Below are 20,139 nucleotides of genomic sequence, written 5' to 3' on the forward strand. Positions count from 1 at the left end.
TATTAAATAATAAACATGAATGTAAACCAACAATCAGAAAAGAAACAAATCTAGAAAATTTATTCAACATTATTAAATTATTACAAATAATTGTGCGAAATTTACTATAATTTGTCAATTTGATGATCAGATTGACAATTTATAATTTATAAAACTGTAATTCGATTTCAGCTAATTTACAATTTCCTTTGTTAAGATAATTCAATTTCTAATGTGTCATCTTTAGTTGATTTTCTAAGCAATTTAGGAGCAGTTAATTTGATCAGAACAGCGCCGATTGGAGCAGTTATTAAAATGGAAAGAATTGCAACCGTTAGAACGAGAATTCCGTTGGAAATGGCCTGTTGGTCACCTTTGGTTCGAGCTAAGTCCAGAGCAACGGGACCGATCGCTGCTTGGACAGTCGCTTTCGGAAGCCAAGCAATAGAAATAAACAGTTTCTCTCTCATGTTGAGAGAGCTTCCGAAGACCGAAATAAACGAGGCCAAAGATCGAAGCACTAAAGAAATGAGAAGACAACAAGTGATTGGAAACAATCTGTCTAATTGTAGTTGATTGAACTTGATCTCAGCTCCAATTAACGAGAAAAGAAAAGGTTCAAAAATCAGCCAAGCAACTTTAAGGCCATTTTCAATTGGTAAATGAAGCTTATGAGGACGCCACCGAATCGCAGCCACGAATGTAAAAACTAAAGCAGCGAGTGGACCGATACCACCGACATCAAGATGATTAGTAATAAATACTGAAGCTAATCCAATGACAATAGTTAATCCAAATCTTTGACTAGTTAATGAAAACTGTTCAAATGAATCATTATCATCTGATTGAATTTTATTATGAGTATCAATGGACTTTAATCGAGGAAGATACCAAAGCAAGAGACCAGCAAGCGAACCGATAATTAGTCCAATTGTCGCTTCTCCAGGACCTTTAACAATATTCCAGAGTAAACTGGACTTTGGATTAACGAAGGCAAAGGAAAGGGCAACATCGAACCCAGTGATCGCTGCAATGTCATCAACTGACGAACTCGCTATTATCAAAGTTGGAATTCCTTGACTTGTACCATAACCTTGTTGTTGAAGGTCAATCATCGCTGGGACAACAACGGCCGGTGAGACCGCACCAATCACAAAGCCAAGTAATAATCCCCATTGCCAAGGGAATCCAATAATCAGATAACTGGTCATCGCAATTGAAACCGTTTCAACAATACAAGGAAAAAAGGCCAATCGGAAACAAACTCCCGATAAACTTTTAATGACTTCGGGTCAAGACCGAGTCCAGCTCGAAGCAGAATAATTGTCAAGGCAATTGAACGCAATGAACTAGATAATTGCGATTGTAGGGTCACAATATTACCTGGAAAATTAGCTAAACCGATACCGGCGATCATCATGCCCAAAAGAGGCGGAAGTCCAAGTGGAAGACACAATTGACCTAAAGCATAAGCCGTTAACCAGATAATTAGCAGAGAGAACAATGGACTCGAAGGTGGCAACGCAATCGAACCACAAACTGACCACAGCAATGACCAAATGAGAACACACAATATAACTCGAATTATCCATTGGCCAAGAAAATTAATCACATTCTCTTTAATTGTTTCCATTGATTTTCCTTCTGAAGAAACATTTTCATCCATATTAGACAAACACGATTAACTAATTACACTTTTCAACTGATTGTTGTTAATTTCTGAGATTAAATCATCACCTAACCCAAACTGTTCATAATTTAATTTCAATCGTTAGTTTGAAAAAAACAATTCATCCAACAATTGGAAACAATTAATGACTCACAATCATTGCGACTATTAAATTACTCCGATGTTATCAAATTAATCTATTCCTTTGAATCTTAAATCAATAACATTATTAATCGTTGATTTACTAATTGTTATCGAATTACGAGAACAAGAATATGTAAACAATCATAAGATCATTTCGATGGATTTTTATCCAATCGAATCGAGTTGACTCAGAACTAAATTTATATTCTGCTCATTTCCGATCTCTAAATTTAATTGTTAACAATCAACAAAAAATTCTGCTAATTATCAAAGTAATACAACTGAATTTGTTCATTTAACTTGTTAACCATTAATCTTCAGCTTGGATAATAATCATTGGATTAAATGATTAAGAGAAAAGTTAATCATCATCAACAAAATTGATCCAGTTAAGTATTTGATTGTTGATTTGATTGAATAAAAAACTTTTATTACTCTTTAAAAATTAATTAAGTCATTTGTTACAATTGTTTTACTATTATTATGTTTTTGTTTCCTCAAGAATTACAATTGACGATAATTATTAAATTTAAGGTTTTTAATGGTTTTGCCAATTTACTAATTGTTTCTTTTTTCTCTCTCAACATCGGAATAGATTATGATTAATCTATTTCGATGTTAATCAGATTTTCTTCACACACATTCACAATACAAGTTTCAATTGGAAAATAATACAATTGATCAATCATAATTTCATGGATCTTGCAATTAAATCATCAGTATTAATAGTATTTACTCATTTAGTCAAAAATATTTCCAATCTCCTGTTGACAAAAATTAACAAGGAGTGTTTCATATAAAGGGAGAGAGAGAGAGAGAGAGAGTGCGGGAGGGAGAGACAATGGTTGATGATCACAGCTCCAACAGCAATTAGTTAATGAGATAAATTGGGTTGTAGACAATTTAAATTCTTGAGCTGAATTAGAGGAGAGACACATAAAAGACGAAGAATACGAGAAAAGATTGTGAATTTTGATTCTTTTGGAGATAAAATATTCTAGAATTAATTTCCTCTCTCTCTCTCTCTCTCCGTCTCGATTTAATGTATATCAGGATACATTTAGTTTCGTTAATTGTTGTTGTTTTTGCCACGTTGTAATCTTAATGATGATTTGTGATGATTGGGTGATGATCAAATAACAATAAGCGATAATGACTCTTTTAGTTTGCTTCTGCCTTTTAGATTTATATTATTTCAAATGTCTTTTTCAATTCTATCATTAATTGCCAATCATTTTTCATTAAATCATCTCGGAAATATTCTTTAACGATATCAATTGATTCTCGAGTTATTTTTGATACCAACAAATCGTTGTAATCAAAGTGTCGTCCATAAAGTTTAGGTGCATCTCCGCCGACGTGTTCAATTTTAATACAAACTTCAGCACCACGACGAGCATTATCAACCTGCTTGTGATTCAATTCGATACTTGTTACTTGGCCTATTTCAAGATTTTCTGTATTGGATTAAGGGGAAAGAGTAAAGATAATGATAAATGAATGAATTAGTTGAAGGTTGTACTTTTTCGCTTCAAGTTAAACTTGAATAATTGTTGTCAATTACCTTTGGTGGGTACAGCTAACGGTACTCCAGGGACTAATAATCCTTCTTCGACAGAAACACCTAAAACGATTGGATCACGAGCATTAAAGATGAACTGAGGAAGAATTCGTAATTTACATGGGAAAACGGCGGTATTTTTGTACTGTTCTTTTCTCTTTTTCTTTAAATCATCTCGATAGGCAGTGAATTTATCAAATAAATGGTAAATAATTTCTGCAGTAAATATTTTTACACCTAATTGGTCAGCCAATTCTTGAGCATCTCTTTCAACTTTAACATCAAAGGCTAAAATCACAGCATAATCTGGAGCAATTTCCAACATGACGGAAGCTTTCATAACATCTTTTTTAACAACAGGTCCAATTCTTACACCCGAATAGGGAATCTTTGAGTCTTTCAAAAATTGTAAAAGAGCTTCTAATGAACCTAAAGTTGATGCTTGGACGTAAACGCCTTTATCGACACATTTAATGGACCTCATGGCTTCACCGAAACGTTTCCAGGTTAATTCCTTTAATTCAGCCAATTCTTTATCATTCTTGGCTACATGTAATTCTAAACCGGCAATTGTTTTATCCAAATCATGTCCAGTTAACTTAATACCCATTGAGCCGTAAACTTGTTTCAATTCTTGGAACGGACATTTAACCCGTAACTCTCTTAATGGTTGTGGGACTAAAATTGATCTGATTGTTGTTTCAAAGGGTCCCTCATGTCCAGCCATGACAACTCGATCTCCTTCACAAAGTTTACCATTGACAAGAACAACATCAATGGTTGTACCTAAACCAGGCAAAGCTTTTACCTCTAAAACGGTTGCTTGAAGTCGATTTGGGTCAAATTGAAGTCGCTTTTTTAACCGCTCTTGGCAATAGCTCACAATTAGATTGATTAGATTACCCATTCCATCACCAGTATGAGCCGATGTTGGAACCATGGAGACATAAGTCTTTGGATCGGGATTATTATAGTACAAAGCAGCGTTTAATTCATTCTCATTCATTGCAAGAATAACATCTTTAGTTGTTCGTTGTTCAAATTCAGATTTAGTGTGAGAACTTTGTGATTTAATCAATTCTTCAACATCCTTCCTTGGATTACTTTTCCATCCATAGAGACGATCAATTTTGTTTAGAGCAATAATGAAGGGAGTCTTACGAGATTTTAGAAGATTAATTGATTCAATTGTTTGGGCTTCCAATCCGTGCATAATATCAACAACCAGAATCGCTATGTCACATAATGAACTACCACGAGAACGTAAATTGGTAAAGGATTCGTGACCTGGTGTATCAATGATTAAAAGTCCAGGTAATTTAAGCTCACTAACATCTTTCACTATTTTACATTGGTCATTAATGGCTGAAGGAGGTACAAAAGTAGCACCAATTTGTTGGGTAATACCACCGGCTTCATTATCTTGAACATGAGTTTTCCTAATGTAGTCCAAAATTTTTGTCTTTCCAGTGTCTACGTGGCCTAAAACACAAATAACTGGAGATCGTAATGTTGGTGGCTGGTCAATTAATTTTTCTTGTTCACTTGGTGAAGTTACAGTTGAATCGGTTTTGTTGTTTGAATGGTTATTTGTATCAACTTTATTTTCCATAGGTTTCAATGGTTCCTTAGTTGTTTTGTCATTTTCTTGACTTCCTTTTTTGGCTTTTTTATCAGTATCTTTGTCCTCGGTTAAATCTTCCCAGTTTTCAATCTCCTCGTCACTAGATTCTACACTGATGACACTTTCTGGATCTCCTTCCGGAGTCTCATCGATTTTATCCTTTTCTTTATCCTCTCCATTGGTCGTAGTTTGACCAGTAACACCCGCAGCCGCTCTTTGCTCGGCTCTTTTCTTTCTATAAGCTCGATCTTTATCCACCTTACCACCGCCAACTTCTTTACCGACAATGATCGCTCCTTGTTGTTGCATCGCTTCAAGAGATGCTAATGCTCTTTGGCGATCTTTCTTTTGTTTATCGGTTAACAATTTACCTTCTTTCTTTAACCTTTCTTTCCTTTCCTTCTCTTTTTGTTTCTTTCTCTCCTTCTTTTCCTTTTCTTTCCTCAATTTTTCAAGTCGTTCATTTTCAGCTTCTTCTTCTCGACGAATCCTTTCTTCTTCTTCTTTTTTCAATCTTTCCTCTTCTTCTTGCTTTGCTTTAAGTTGCTCTTTAATAAGAGCTAACGCTTTCGCACCCGGACCTGCTTTCTTAGCGGCGGCCGAAGCTGGGGCACCGCCAGGTTTCTTTCCGTCATCTTTCTTGGTTTCGGCTGCTTTTTCCTTCTTTTTAGCCTTTTTCTTAGCATCTTTTTCTTTTTGTTTTCGTTTTCTTTCCTCCTCAGCAGCATCTAGACCAGCCTAAGATCGAAAATAGAACAAAAAAGAAACAAAAATTAGAACAGAATTAGAAAACAAGACAAAAAAGAGAGATGAAACAAAGAGAGAGAATAAAATGATCATAGAAAAACGATTAGACTCAATTGTAAGCCAAGAGACGATTAAAATGAAAATAAAAGTGAAAGATGAAAGGTAAAGAAAAGGAGTGATGCTGCTAATAAAGACTATGATTATATAATGAGTTAAATATTGATGACGACAGAAAAACAAATCATCAAAAAAGTCAAAAAGGAAATGAATCCCTTTGTAATTTACTTACTGCAGTTCCAGTTACCGGTTTCTCTTCTGGTTCTACCTCCATGTTGGATGAACTTCTATGGATAATATCACTTTAAACACCAAAAGAATTACAAATGGAAAACAAAATAATTGAACAAATAAATTGAAATAAGAATCAAATGAAAACTAAATTAAGATCAACTCGGAACAACATGGCAACAACAGTAACACATTTTCACTTTAAGCTGATCTTTCTTTCGGCTCACGATTGAAGATTTAGAGCGAAATTTTATCAATCCAATTAATTAATCAACCAATCCAATAATCTGAGCTTTTCGACACTTGTTGAGCTTTACAGTGCAAATTAGTCCGCATTTAACGACAATTTACAAGCAAATCAGTGAGAGATTGTGATGTTTACTTGTCAATCTTAAGCCGAAATGTTGAGCTGAATTGTGGTTTCATCTCTCAGCCACAAGTTCTTTTAACTTGAAGATCAACCACCAGATGGAACAGTTGGTCAGCTGTTTGGATTTTAATTCTTTTTTTTTCCTAACAATTGTTTGTTTATCTCGGTTAATTTTGTGTTTATTTATTAATTGTCGTTATGATTGGTCGACTTTTTGTCGGTTTTGTGGCCGGAGTTTATTTCGGTGTTTATCTTGATCAAAATTATTCTGTTCCCAAAGTTGATGAGCCTCGGGAGCTTTGGACAAAAGTGCAAGAGTTTATGGACCAATACAGAAAAAAGAAAGACTAGTTCTGGTTATTTTCTATTAATAATTCCAATTCTTTTAGTGTTTAAAGTGATATTGCCCATTTGAATTTCATTTACCATGGAGGTAGAACCAGAAGAGAAAACGGTAACTGGAAATCGGAAGACAAACAAGAGAGAGAGAAAGAGAGAAAGAGAGAAATTGTTCTCTTCTAAAAATAAAGGTAAACCGTTTTTTCACCATCACAAGAATAAACTGGTTTTGTTTATAAATTTCAATTTTCTTCTCATTTGTTACCACGTTACGACGTTTAAATGTAATAATAATTTAACGTGCTAGTGTTTAACTTTGATAACCTCGATATGAGAATGATGATGAAAAGAAAGAGAAGATAAAGTAGGTAAAGTAAGAAGAAGATGAAAAAAGATGAAAAATAAATTCGAAGTTAAAATTCATATACAAACCAGTTTATTCTTGTGATGGTGAAAAAACGGTTTACCGTTATTTTTAGAAGAGAACAATCTTTCTCTCTCTCTCTTTCTCTTCCCTCATCTCTTCATTTTCCTCTTTTTCTTACCCCCCAGATAAAAAATAATCATCGCTCACTTTTTGGTAAAATATTCGCTTAATTTAAAAACTTTGGATTCCCTTTGATCTTATCCAGTTGATTATCAATTTTCGTGATCATCTCAATCATATTTTGATTGCGATCATCATTGATCATCATCATCGTCAGCTAATCAAAAAATCACTTTGATCTTAACCTTTACCAACAATCAAATAATTGTGACCATTTTTGTTATCATCATGATAATCAGTAAATTAAATTGATTCCTTACCGATGATTACATATCAATTTATTATTATTCTTGTACTTTTGATTGCTGCTAATTCTGCTTCTCATATGTTTGGATTAAAAATATTTTAGTTATTTAGTTGAAATGTTTTCCAATTGTTTGGTCAATCAATAATAATTGTGACAATTTATTTCACGAAAAAATTGTGATCAACAAGTTGGGATTAACTAATTGTTGAAATACGGAAATTAGTTTACCCAGTAATCATTAATTATACAATGAAAACTAATGAACCAATGATTACAAGTAATTTACAAATTGATAGGAAACATTAGTCAACTATTTTTGAAACAATTTAACTAATTGTTGTAAAAATTTTCTATTCTAAAGTTAAATCATAAAATAAGTAATCGTTAATTGTCAATATCTGATGATAATATAAATTTGTAACTATTCAACAATCAATATATTAAATTACCGGACAAATTGACCTAAAATTGTCCAAATAATCAAATAATAATGATTAGTATCAAAATAAATTACAAGTTTGTTTTCACTATTTAAATTTAAATTGTTCACTAATCATTTCCAATTAATATCATCAAAATTTTTGGTGTTTATTTTTGATTTTTATATATTCACGATTTAATGATGTTAATCATTATGATTGAGAAAATCTTGCTAATCATAATAATCAAATCAACTCCTTCCGTTTAATTATTTCATCAACACTTGTGATTAAATCATTTGAATAGTAATCAACGATTAACACTAAATCACCTTCTTCCGTAAAATACTGTGATTAACTAATAATTGGAACTTTAAATTGTCACCTAATTTTTGCTCATCATCAAAGGTTAATCAAAATTTCGTCAGCGTCACAATTAAGCCTTAGGATTAACGGAAGCAACAAATAAGTTAATCAAGTTAATTAACGATAATCAGAAATTCAAATTTCTGTTTAATCTCAAATGTAACAAAAACAAAACATGAAACAAAATGATCACAATTACTTTTTGTCACAATTGATTTAGATATTAACCAATTGTTAATCTCTTTCACTACCTGTTAATCAGTTAAATCGTAGCAATTAAACTTTTCCCTGGGGAAAATTCAACTCAATCGTATAACAAAATGTTAATTGTTAAGGAGTAAAAGTTGATCAGTCACTTTAATAACTGTATTAGCATTATCAGGATGTATTACATTCAATTAACATGATTAATACGTTAATTAGTATCACAATTAACAATATTTACCATTTTCCATAAAATATCAAATCTAAATAAACAATTGAATGATGATCAATAAATTTAATCAGCTGATCAACAAACAAACAATTAATAATAATGATGGTCAACAACGTCCATCATAATCTTACCTTGATCCAAAGGAGGTGCAAATGATTAACAGTAAGTCTTAATTGTGTTACAATTTATTATTATTAACTTTAATATTTTACTCTCTTAATGATATTGTTAATTTATTAATAATAATATTGATTGCAATCAGAATTTAGCTAAATTGTTGTAGACTAGTTTTCGTCGCCGTTTTTTTCTCAGCCTCATTTCTTATACTCTTTCCCCTCGAGGAGGCTTCACCTTTCGCTCTCTCCCGCTCTCTCTCTCTCTCTCTCGTTCTCTCTCTCCCTCCCTTTCTATCATCATCCTCACTATTATCATCTTACCTCCTCCTCATCATTCTCATCACACTTTCATCTTCTTTCCTCTCGTGATAACTTCCAATTCATATTCTGCTCTCTTTCTCTTCCATTAACCTTTTTTTCGGTTACCAAAAACACTCTTACCTTCAATTTACCTTTTTTTCTAATACGATCAGTTGATCATTTTCATTAATCATTAGAGTTTAATTGTTATGGACAAACTAACTGATTAAGATTCGTAAAATTTTTTAATAATGATAAACAAAAGATGATAAAGTTGATTAAATATCAATCGTATGATGAATCTTTGATTTGATCTTAGTTATGGATCAATGATTGATTCAATTTCCATCAATTAACCAATCCTTTTTTATTTTATTAATTAATTGTTTTCTCTAATTTTATTCTCTCTCTCTCTCTCTCTCTCCTTTTAATTTTCTTATTGGTCATCCAATTAACCATGAAAAGTAGACTCAAGGAGATTAAATCATTTGAAGATAATCAAATCAATTGGAATCGTCCTGATGATCAGTTGAAATCTTCAAATGTAAGTTCAATTTGTTTTAATAGTCTTTCTGATCATCCCAATCCTAGTGACAATTTATTAATTAGTTCACATACAAAGTGGTTTAAAAAATCATCCTACAAATTAAATGGAAATATAAAAAGTGATCCAATTAAATTACCAATCATGATGATTACGTTAATTGTTTTGTGCCTTGCAATTGTGTCCAATGGTCAAAGGACCGATTGGTTAAATCCATTGTTTTCCTATTCATCATCTTCACCTTTAAACTTGCCAATATCATCATCATCTTCATTACATACAATTCAAAGGAGAAGCTCATCTTATCCTTCATTATCTTCACCTTTCTCTCCCTCATCATCATCATCATCATCTTCATCTCCATCAACTGGATTAAAATCACTATTCTCATCTTTAATACCAAGCTCATTAATTCCTAGAGCTCTTGGTGGCAATAATGGTGGCGGTGGTGGTGGTAATCGAGGTTCATGGAGAAATTATTTTCCCTCTTCGATTTTATCATCTTCATCCTCTGATCAATCAAATCCTTTCGTTAATTCATTAGGATCTTCCTTGTCATCATCAGAATCATCATCAATCCCAGCATTCGCTTATACACCTTATACGGTTGAAGAATCAGTTCCAGCACCAATATCGTTTGATTCATTTTCCTCTTCATCATCTTCATCCTCAACAGGTTCTATGCCAAATCAATATGTTCCTTCAACAATTAACAGTAATCTTAATTTCGGTAATAATAAAGGATTTCTGTCAACTGGTTCATCAACAATTAACATGAACAGTGCCTTCCAACCAATGTCATCGACTAACAATTTTGTCGCAGTTAAACCAAGTCAAACTTATTCATCAGCTGAATCTTACCCTTCGGTTGGCTATGCATCAACCTCATCGGGATCTAATTTAGTACCAAAGGTCAGTTATCCGTCGTCAATGACCGTACGATCACCTTCAATGGTATCTCCTGGTAAACGAAGTAAATCTCAACAATCAGAGGCTTCTGAACAATCATCGGGACCTACAATTAGTATTGGAGGTGCACCGGGTGGTGGGACAGCAATTAGATTCGGTAAGGCACAGATCACCTTTAAAAAAGGTCAAATAAGTGTCGGTCCAGCGGCTAATGGACAATCAAGTAAACCGATCAAGAAAAAATCAACTTACTCATCAGCACCGATCGCTGGTGGTTTACCTTCAGCAAGTTCAAATCGAGGTATTTCACTTGATTTAGGTAAGTTTAATTGTAGTAATTAACTAAATTTCAGATAATCCAGAGTTTCAGATTCAACAATCAACCTATTCGATTAATGTTGATCATGTTGATTAAAAACTTTCATAATCAACTTTAAATCTTTCACTTGTTTGTTTGTTTGACTTGTTGATTTAATATCCTTCCTCTAAATTGAAATGGAAAGTTAATTAACATTTATATATAATTGTAATTACAGTTTAATCATATTCTTTAGATATTTAATTTGTTTATTTATGGAAAAATTTTCAAAGGTAAAAACTTTGATTAGCTTGATTGTTTCAAGTAAATTGAAAACAATCAAAAAGAAAAAGAAAACGATTACTTCTCAATCAAGTTAACAATTTATCTTATAATTGATTCAAAGTCAGTTTGATTAAGAGCATTAATTAAATTGTGATTATATCTAAATAAACTAATCGTTAAATCAGCAAACTAATCAGACAAATTATATTAAAGGTTGAGGTTATATTTATATTTATAAAAATTGAGAACTGTAAGTTTATATACTTCAGACATGATAACGATTATGATGAAGATGAAGATGAGGATGAAGATGAGGATGAGGATGAGGATGAGAGTGAAATCTTTATATTAATAGTATCCTCGAGTTATTATGTATACGGTGGACCAGTTTTACCTTAACTCTCACCTTTCCTCCTCTTCATACCTTTAAGCAGTTGCTCGTGTTGATCAACATTCAGATCATCAATATTGTCAACATTTGCTTTTTAATCATTTAGGTTAATTGTCCAAACCTCTTATCAAGTTTTGTATCATTTATATTGTTTCATCCTCATCATAATCGATCAATTTTGATTAACTTAATCATCAGTAAATTGTTTGAATGTTTCATCCTTTTTTGTTATTATTTCAAAGATTCATTCACTAAATTAGATTGAGCAGATGATCACTTTTTGATTGTCAACCTTTCATTTAATTATTTCGTTGATTACCCAATCCTTTTGTTATATTGTTATGATTAAAGTTTTTATACACAATTGAATAGTCTCTAATTAAGAAAAGTAAACAATTATCATGATGATGACCAATTAAAATTAATTAATTAGTGTTTACAATTCATTGTCACTCAAATTAACTTTTCAATTGGGAAAGAGTGTTAACAAATTAAGTTTAATTGTGAGTAGATTAAATCACCCAGCAGGTTGATACTTTGATTGTTCAATGGATTAAGATGGGATTATGATTATGATGAATTACCTGTAATCCCAAAAATATAAACAATCAATAATCTGGAAACAAAGAATCAAATTAAATGATAACAATAATGATTCAATAGTTGGATAAATTGCTGATGATTAACCTGTTGATTAAATTTTCTGATTGTAAATCATGAAATCGACGATAATGATTAGTTTCATGAGAATATAACATTTTCAGTAATCACCTGAATAGAAAAATAATCAACTATTATTAAATTAACTCGAAAGTAAAAAATTAATTGTTGTTTCCTTTTCCATATTAGACTTGTCATCTTCATCTTAATTTAAATACCAAATTATTTACTAATTAGAATGAAATTGTGAGTCCAGCAATCAGCTAATTGTCATTAACAATATAACAATAGATTAACTAACAAACTCAAAATCCATTTGAATCTAATCTCAATCTAAAAGCATCTTCAGGTTGATCTAATTTTAGTTAATTGTTACAATCGTTATCTTTAATCATCTTCTTTTTTTCCTTGTGACAATGTTAATTACCTTAGACTTGACAACAATTTACACTAATTACATTCTAACAGACTGATAATCATCAACAATTAACTGTAAATCATTCTCATTGCCTTTCATTGTGGTTTATTAAGTTATCCATTTTTAAGTATCAAAGGTAAAAATCTAAGGTCAATCACTTTTAATCACTTCCAACAATCAGCTGATTAGTTTTCTTTATGAAAATCTATTTACTACTTTTTCTCTCTTCCATTTTAAAATTAGTTAATCATAATTGTAATAATAGATTAGGAATTACCACTAATCAGTTGATGAGGTTTCCTGTAGGATGAGGATGAAGATGAGGATGTTAACGGTCATCACTTTGTCACCCGAACAATTTATATAAACAGTTACATCCTCATCCTTTTTTTTTAGGATAAAAAAATCATAATAATTTGCATCATCATCGTAACAATCATCAAATTGCTGTTTTTTACTTCTACTGATTAAGTTAATTGTGTTTATTAAACTGACCTCATCCTGTTGTTTAAAGGTTGGAGTTGTTTAAGAATCAAAGTTTTAATGATGATGAATATTAATTGCTTCTTAATGAATGAATTTTACTTTCATCAGAAAAAGTTGATTACTTTATTATTAACATCTAATTGTTTAATCACCAATGTTTTATTGTTACTTGATTGTCATTTTAATTAGGATGCAAACTTAATCTGCTGGCTAATAGGAGAGATTGAGATTACCTCTAATAAGCTTAACTGTTGTTAAATTACTAAAAAAAGCATTTAAATTGTTACTATTATGATAGATCATCAAATAAATGAAAGCTCAACATCATCTTACCTTTTTTTAAATCATCAACTTAAATTTGCATATGATTAAGGAGACAATTTAACAGTTACAAGTGGCAATGATCAAAAAACAACAACAACAAGATACAATTAACTGATTATTATAAACGATTAACTTTTCTTACTCTTTAAATTGTGACAATTAACCTGTCTGCAATCAAAGGGTAGACATTGTTAATTGACCTTTGATAATGGAGATGGACATTGAGAGTATTGGATTAGTTTTCTAAAAAAAAAGTAATTAAGCAAAATAATTTAGAAAGAGAAAAGAATATAAAAAAAATTCCTGATTATTACAACAATTAGTTAACTATTATGACGAAATATGTGTTTGTTTTAATCTAATTGTTCAAAATCAAAAGTGAAAATCAATTGTAATCATAACAATCAACACACAATTAAAGATCCAATTGTGACATGATGAAAGCTTTTCTTAATATCGTTTATTATTATTTTTTTTCGTACTTTTTAACTAATCAAATTAAATGAATTAAACTTTTTTTCTGGCTCATTGAGCAATTAAACAACAATCAACAATTTAAAGCTCAATTGATTTCGCTATTGATATTGTCAAATCATCAGCTCATTGTCAAGTTCCTAATCATCATGATTAGAACAAAACTTTTTTTTTCTCAATTAACTTTTTTCGAGTTTTTTTTTCTGGTCACTATTATTGGATTGTTAATTGTTAATTATAATTACTTACAATTAACTCTTTAATCATCGTGCTTTTGTCTTACCAAATTGATTAGTGTGGGCATAAATTGTGAATGAAAAGGTAAAAAACAACAATTACAATTAACGTTGACCAGAAACAATTAAATTCATTTGGATGTTTTTTTCCTTCCCATCTCATCACATTTAATTGTTACGAGTTATTTTTATAATTAAATTTAATTCTTGATTAAACTTGATGATTAAATCTGTTGATTTACTATCAGTATTATCATATAAGGTCAGAAAAAGATGAAGAAAAAAAAATTTAGAAATTAATTTAATCCAGTTTATCAATTGATTATAATTTATTAGTTTCTTTTGATTTAAGTTTTTCGGGTTAAAGTTTTGTTGTTGTTGTTGTAAATTTATATCAATTAATTGTTTACAATATAATCAGATTAAATTGTTGTCTATTAATACTGAAAATTAGTCTAATGTGTTATATTTTAATACACTTAATTGTCAAGAATTAATAGATTAATCATTTTTCAATGAAAGACATTTGATTGACTTAAACTGATCAATAAAATAATTACAACGTGATTAATATTGACCTGATTAAATTGTGATGATTAGTAAATGATGATGATGATTAACAAACTGCATTCAAATGAGAAACATATTGATCAAAATTGTAATCAAATCAATTTTCAATGAAAATCCCAATGATTGACATGAAAATGGAAACAAGTTGATATCAGATTTGAAATAATCGGAACAATTAGTTAATTATAAACTTTAATTTCTCTCCTCTTTTCAAAGCATCATTTTCCTTGCAATCAAATGATTGACAAAAGCTTTAATTGTAATCTAATTTAATTCTGATTCCCCTTATAACAGGACGAGGATCCTCAGGTCGAGGTGTGTCAATCAGCTTCGGAGGCGGAGGTGGCGGTGGGTCATCACCTTCAGGGAGATCGAGAGGTCAATGTAAGTATTGGTCATCGAATTGATTAATCATCATTTCAATAAGAATATTAAAAAAAAAATGAGATTTACAATTAGAATGGAAATGATTAGTGATCAATCTTAAATCAATTTCTAATAACTAATCATGATTTAAATGGTTGAGAAACTTGGATTACATTTGATTGACCGAGTAACCAAAATAGTTTAGTGAGACTAACAAATTAATAGCCTGAGGGTTAATTTTACTTTTTATCAGCTAACAAACTTGATAATAATAATGTAATCAAGTATTTCCTTTCAATTCAAAGTAAATTAACACGATTAAAACAAATTGTGATCCAATTGAATCAACACAATCAACGATTAATGGTTGACGATTAACGATATGATGATGATGACTCTAAGATTTAATCAACTTTAAGGAAGTTAGTAAATTGTTTGTCCAACAATCTAATTGATGCAAAATAATTTAATCATATTTCTAATCACAATCAGTATTAAGGCTCTTCCTGGTTAATGTTTTAATTCATTGTGATTAAATTGTGTTGATTATCATTACAACTAATCAACAATCAATCAGACATAATGTGTGAGTGTATTGAATTATGATTAAAAATCAATGTTTGTTATTTCAATCAATGAACCAAATTAACTGTTATCTTTGTTGGTTAACAACAATTAAGGTTTCTTTACCCTTAACCTAAATGTTTACCAATTTGATTGTTGGTTGATTGTTGTGTAGTTTAAATAATTGATAACAAAAGGTTAACATGATGATCATTTAAATGGAGGAAGAACAATTAATTGTGATTGAAAATTAATTTCCAACTTAATTGTATTCTCAATATTCACATATATCATTTCAATTGATTGTTATCATTGTTGTTGATTGTTGTTGATTGTAAAAAAAAAAGTTATTAAAATATATCAACACGAAATCTTGAAACTTTTTTTTTCTTGATTGTTGTTACTAAATTATTAGTGTAACGAAATCAACTAAAACTTTATTAGCTTTTTCCCCTTCAGCTGATTCGATATGATCATTCAACTGAATTAAATATATCATCATGTTGATTATCATAATAATTACCAATTATGATTAAGAAGCTTATTCATTCATTTCTCATTATCATCTTTTTTTTCACAATTTATATGATTGTTCAACGAGTAATTGTTATCCAACCGATGATTGGATTGTAAATCGATTGATTTAGTCTTCTTAAATTAGTTAAATCAGCTTTGATTGTGTAAACAATTAGGTTACTTGGTTAAATTTGGATTTTCTTGATTAGTCGGGTAAATGGATTATGATGTTTTTACCTTTGATTAAGTTGATTTAAGATTAGTGATTTATGAGATTGTCGAGAGTATTAATTAATTTGTTTTTCCTCTTTTCTTTTAACAATCAGCTGCTGCTTCTGCTAATCATCATGATGAAGATAAAGCAGGAAGTGAAGGGCCAGGAATCTCATTCGGCGGTGGATCAGGTATTCGACTTCCATCAATCAGCTTTGGTAATGGTGGGTTAACCATCGGCGGAGGAGGTGGAGGGGGACAAGATGATTACGCTGATGGTTCGGGTAAAACAGCCGCCGAATCATCTTATCCCAGTTACCATGGAAGTGGATACGGTAAATCGTACTACAAGCCACCTCCTCGACCCCGAATAAAGCTCAAGTTGCCGCATTTCCCCAAGACTTACATTGAATCGAACCTTAAATTACCTCCTCTCAAGGTGAAACTTCATGCAGCTCCGAGAGTAAAAATCACCACTGGAACCAAAGATCCGCTTGAGCCAAAACCAGTTGAAGAAGATCATAACATGAGTGATATTTTCCTTCCACCTGAACCTTTTCCCAAAAAGACCAACGGATCGGAAGAGGATAAAAATAAAGATAAAGTTCCCATTGAACCACCGCCACCTTCTCCACACTCTCCTGGTCCATATCCATATCCACCACATCCTCATCATCCTTATCCTCCTCCTCCACCACCTTATCCAGGACATGGACCATATCCACCTCCACCATCAGGTCCTCATGGTTCACCCAATCCATATTATCCTCCACCACCAATACCAGGAAGTCATCCAGTTCCTCCTCCTGGACATGGTAATGGTCATCCAGTTCCACCTCCACCCTCATATCATCAATCATACAACAATTATGAGACTGAAAAATATGCAAATAATTATCAATATTCATCAGGATCAAGTTACAAATCATCAAGTGGTGATAGTTACTCAGCACCATACAAAGCAGCCGCTTCAGGTTATTCACAGCATTTCAGCCCATTAATAATAACGGTAAATGGTCTGGTCCACCGGAGGGAAGTCCCCATTCAACAAACAGGGTCACTCTCGCAGCAAATGGTGCAAGTTACCCAGTTGGAGGTAATGGTCAAGAGATTGCACCAAGTGGAAGATCATATACAGGATATGGTCCACCCCATCAACCACCACCACCACCACCATCACCTCCTTCTGTTCCTTATCAACCTCATCATGTGCCTTATCCTCCTCCACCTCCTGGACCACCCGGACCGGGATATTCTGGTCATCCATCACCAGGATACGAAAGTAAACCCAAATACGGGGGCAGTTACCCGAAAGAAGTTTTCGGTAAAAAGATCGTCAAATATAATCGAGCCACAAATGATAAACCTCAGCTCATTTTGGACATTCGTCCAAGGATAAGTCTACACAGTGTCAACGCAACTCACCCCGAAAAGAAGCACAAACACAAAGATCCATTCTTCAAGCTTAAACTCAACCCAGTTTGGCTCAATCGAACTGAATCTTATGGCTATGGGTCAGGAGATAATAGTGGTTATGGTGGTGCTTATGGTCAAACATATCCAACATCAACCACTTCGACAACACCAGCACCCGGAAGAACCGAAAGAGCCACAGTGACCACAGAATCAAGTCGAACGACATCAGTAACAGATGATTACGATTATCAAGATTCGACCACCGAGAAGAGTAAAAAGGAAGATAAAAAAGATGCGGATGAAAGTGATTACGATTATGGTGACGATAAAAAGAGCGACAAGGATAAAGACAAGGAGAAGGAGAAAGAAAAAGAAAAGGAAAAGGAAAAGAAGAAGGAAGATAAAAAAGATGGAGATGATTACGATTATGATGGTGATGAGAAGAAAAAGGATAATGACAAAAAGGAGAAGGAAAAAGAGAAGGATAAAAAAGAAGATAAAAAAGAAAAAGAAATCAAAAAGGATGGAGATGATTACGATTATGATGATAAGGAGAAGGAAAAGGAAAAGGAAAAGGAGAAAAAGAAAGATGAAGATGAGAAGAAAAAGAAAGAGAAAAAAGATGAAATCGAAGATGACAAAGAGAAGAAACCAAACAAGGAAGACAAAAAGGACAAGAAAGATGATGAAGATTTTTCATATGATGATTACGATGAAAACGGTAAAGGTAACGGTAAAAAGAAGGAGAGTAAAGACAAATCAAAGGATAAAAAGAAAGATGATGAAGATGACAAGGAAAAGAAAATGGAGAAGAAAAAGAAATCAGATGATTACGATTATGGGGACGAAGAATCAGGAAAATCGAATAAAAAAAGCGAAATGAAACCAACATCAGATGAGAAGAAAAAAGAATCGACCTCAACGACGACCAGTAAACCAGCGGGGAAAAAGGAAGATGATTACGATTACCAGGAAGAGAAGACAAAAGAAATGTCCGAAAAGAAAACGAAAAGAGATGAAACTGGTCAAGCAGTGAAAGCGAAAAAGTTGTACATCGATGATTATTCGTACTCACCAGGTTATCAGAATGGTTATTCTCAGGTGAGTAACGGTAAAAAAGAGGAGGACAAGAAAGAAGAGGATAAAAAGAAAGACGAAGATGTTAAGAAAGAGGATAACGTTGACTACGATAGTGGGTCATCGTCGGCGGTCACTCCTTCACCTTCAACAAGCTCAACTAAACGGGAAGATAATGAAGACTATGAGAATGACGATCTGGAAGGAGCCAAAACAATCAGGGGAACCGATGATTCAGTCAACAAGCAGGGTGATGAAGATGATGGTGGTAACAATGAGGAAGATAATTTAACTGATAGTGAAGGCGATGGGGGAATTATTAATGAAGAGATTGATGGAGATAAATTGACAACAATTAAGAAATCAGTTGGCAACGATGTCAAGATAACCACCATGACCGATAGTTTGGCCTCCGTCCAGGCCAAAATTGAACAGATGAAGCGGATGACCAATACAACGGGAACCGCTGAAGATGTTCCCATAATTGTTGTTCTGCTTCCTCCCGATTCTGAGGAATCATCAACTCCATTAACTGCTACAATTAAGAAACAATCAAGAAAAAGTAAATCAAACAAAAGTAAATCTGATTAAACAAAAAGTTCAACAAATCAAAAAGATTCATCATCATGATGATCATTTACTTTTCCAATATAAAGTTTCCAATTAATCTATTTTTTTTTAATTCTTTATTAATTCACTTGAATTTTTGTTCCCCTTTGTTAACAATCAATTGATTTGTAACAATTAATCAATTACTTTTCTCATCTCATCATAAAAACCTGTAAATTTCATCACTTTTCATCATTCTGACAATCAGAATAATCAATTTACTTTCAATTGAAAGATATTCATATTCATCCAATTATTAATTGCTAATTAACTGTTATTCTAGAATTGATAATTTAAGTTTTCATTATTAATTCGGTTTTTTTACTTCTCTTGATTGTGATTCTTAAATTAAAAAGTTAATTGTCAATCGAATCAAATGTTTTTGTTTCAAATTTTCTTTGATTTAATTATTTTCTTATTGGTAAAAGAAACAAAAGTTAATCAAGAGAATTAGGATTTTATATTGTTAATTTAATCTCTCTTAATTGTTATATCTTCTCAAATAAAACTAAATGTAAATTGTTAATTACTTTGTATCACTTATTCAGATATTCGAGTCCTTGATTGTTACAATTAATTGTTATTTACAAGAAGCATTAGACAAGTCGAGTTGTTTATTAATGTATCAAGT

The 20,139-nt window shown here is 31.9% G+C and overlaps 3 protein-coding genes across 3 annotated transcripts; 1 reads left to right on the top strand and 2 right to left on the bottom strand.

Annotated features, from left to right (window-relative positions):
* Positions 1-49: 49 nt before the first annotated feature.
* LOC128389939 (sodium/hydrogen exchanger 9B2-like) lies at positions 50-1,953 on the bottom strand. The gene is given in 2 exon segments (XM_053349603.1): positions 50-1,264; positions 1,267-1,953. Coding segments are annotated over 2 exon segments (1,452 nt in total). The 5' UTR covers positions 1,646-1,953; the 3' UTR covers positions 50-191.
* Positions 1,954-2,200: 247 nt separating this feature from the next.
* Positions 2,201-6,399, bottom strand: LOC128389880 (eukaryotic translation initiation factor 5B-like). The gene is made up of 3 exons (XM_053349531.1): positions 6,014-6,399; positions 3,357-5,715; positions 2,201-3,249 (listed from the first exon to the last, which is right to left on the bottom strand). The coding sequence occupies exons 1-3, from the start codon at positions 6,053-6,055 to the stop codon at positions 2,978-2,980; spliced, it is 2,673 nt and encodes an 890-aa protein (XP_053205506.1). The 5' UTR covers positions 6,056-6,399; the 3' UTR covers positions 2,201-2,977.
* Positions 6,400-9,203: 2,804 nt separating this feature from the next.
* Positions 9,204-19,883, top strand: LOC128389863 (atrophin-1-like). The gene is given in 4 exon segments (XM_053349505.1): positions 9,204-10,924; positions 15,042-15,131; positions 16,520-17,389; positions 17,392-19,883. Coding segments are annotated over 4 exon segments (4,374 nt in total). The 5' UTR covers positions 9,204-9,609; the 3' UTR covers positions 19,491-19,883.
* The last annotated feature ends 256 nt before the right edge of the window (positions 19,884-20,139 follow it).

Source organism: Panonychus citri, unplaced genomic scaffold (assembly GCF_014898815.1).
Source record: "Panonychus citri isolate SS breed McGregor unplaced genomic scaffold, ASM1489881v1 Contig00011, whole genome shotgun sequence".
NCBI lineage: Eukaryota > Metazoa > Arthropoda > Arachnida > Trombidiformes > Tetranychidae > Panonychus > Panonychus citri.

Bases quoted from the DNA above. Each gene is read 5' to 3' on its own strand.
- LOC128389880 (XM_053349531.1), bottom strand. From the start codon at position 6,055: ATGGAGGTAGAACCAGAAGAGAAACCGGTAACTGGAACTGCA. The intron at 5,716-6,013 runs GTAAGTAAATTA...TTTCGATCTTAG, and splicing joins AACCGGTAACTGGAACTGCA to GCTGGTCTAGATGCTGCTGA. The intron at 3,250-3,356 runs GTAATTGACAAC...AATCCAATACAG, and splicing joins GTTAGCTGTACCCACCAAAG to AAAATCTTGAAATAGGCCAA.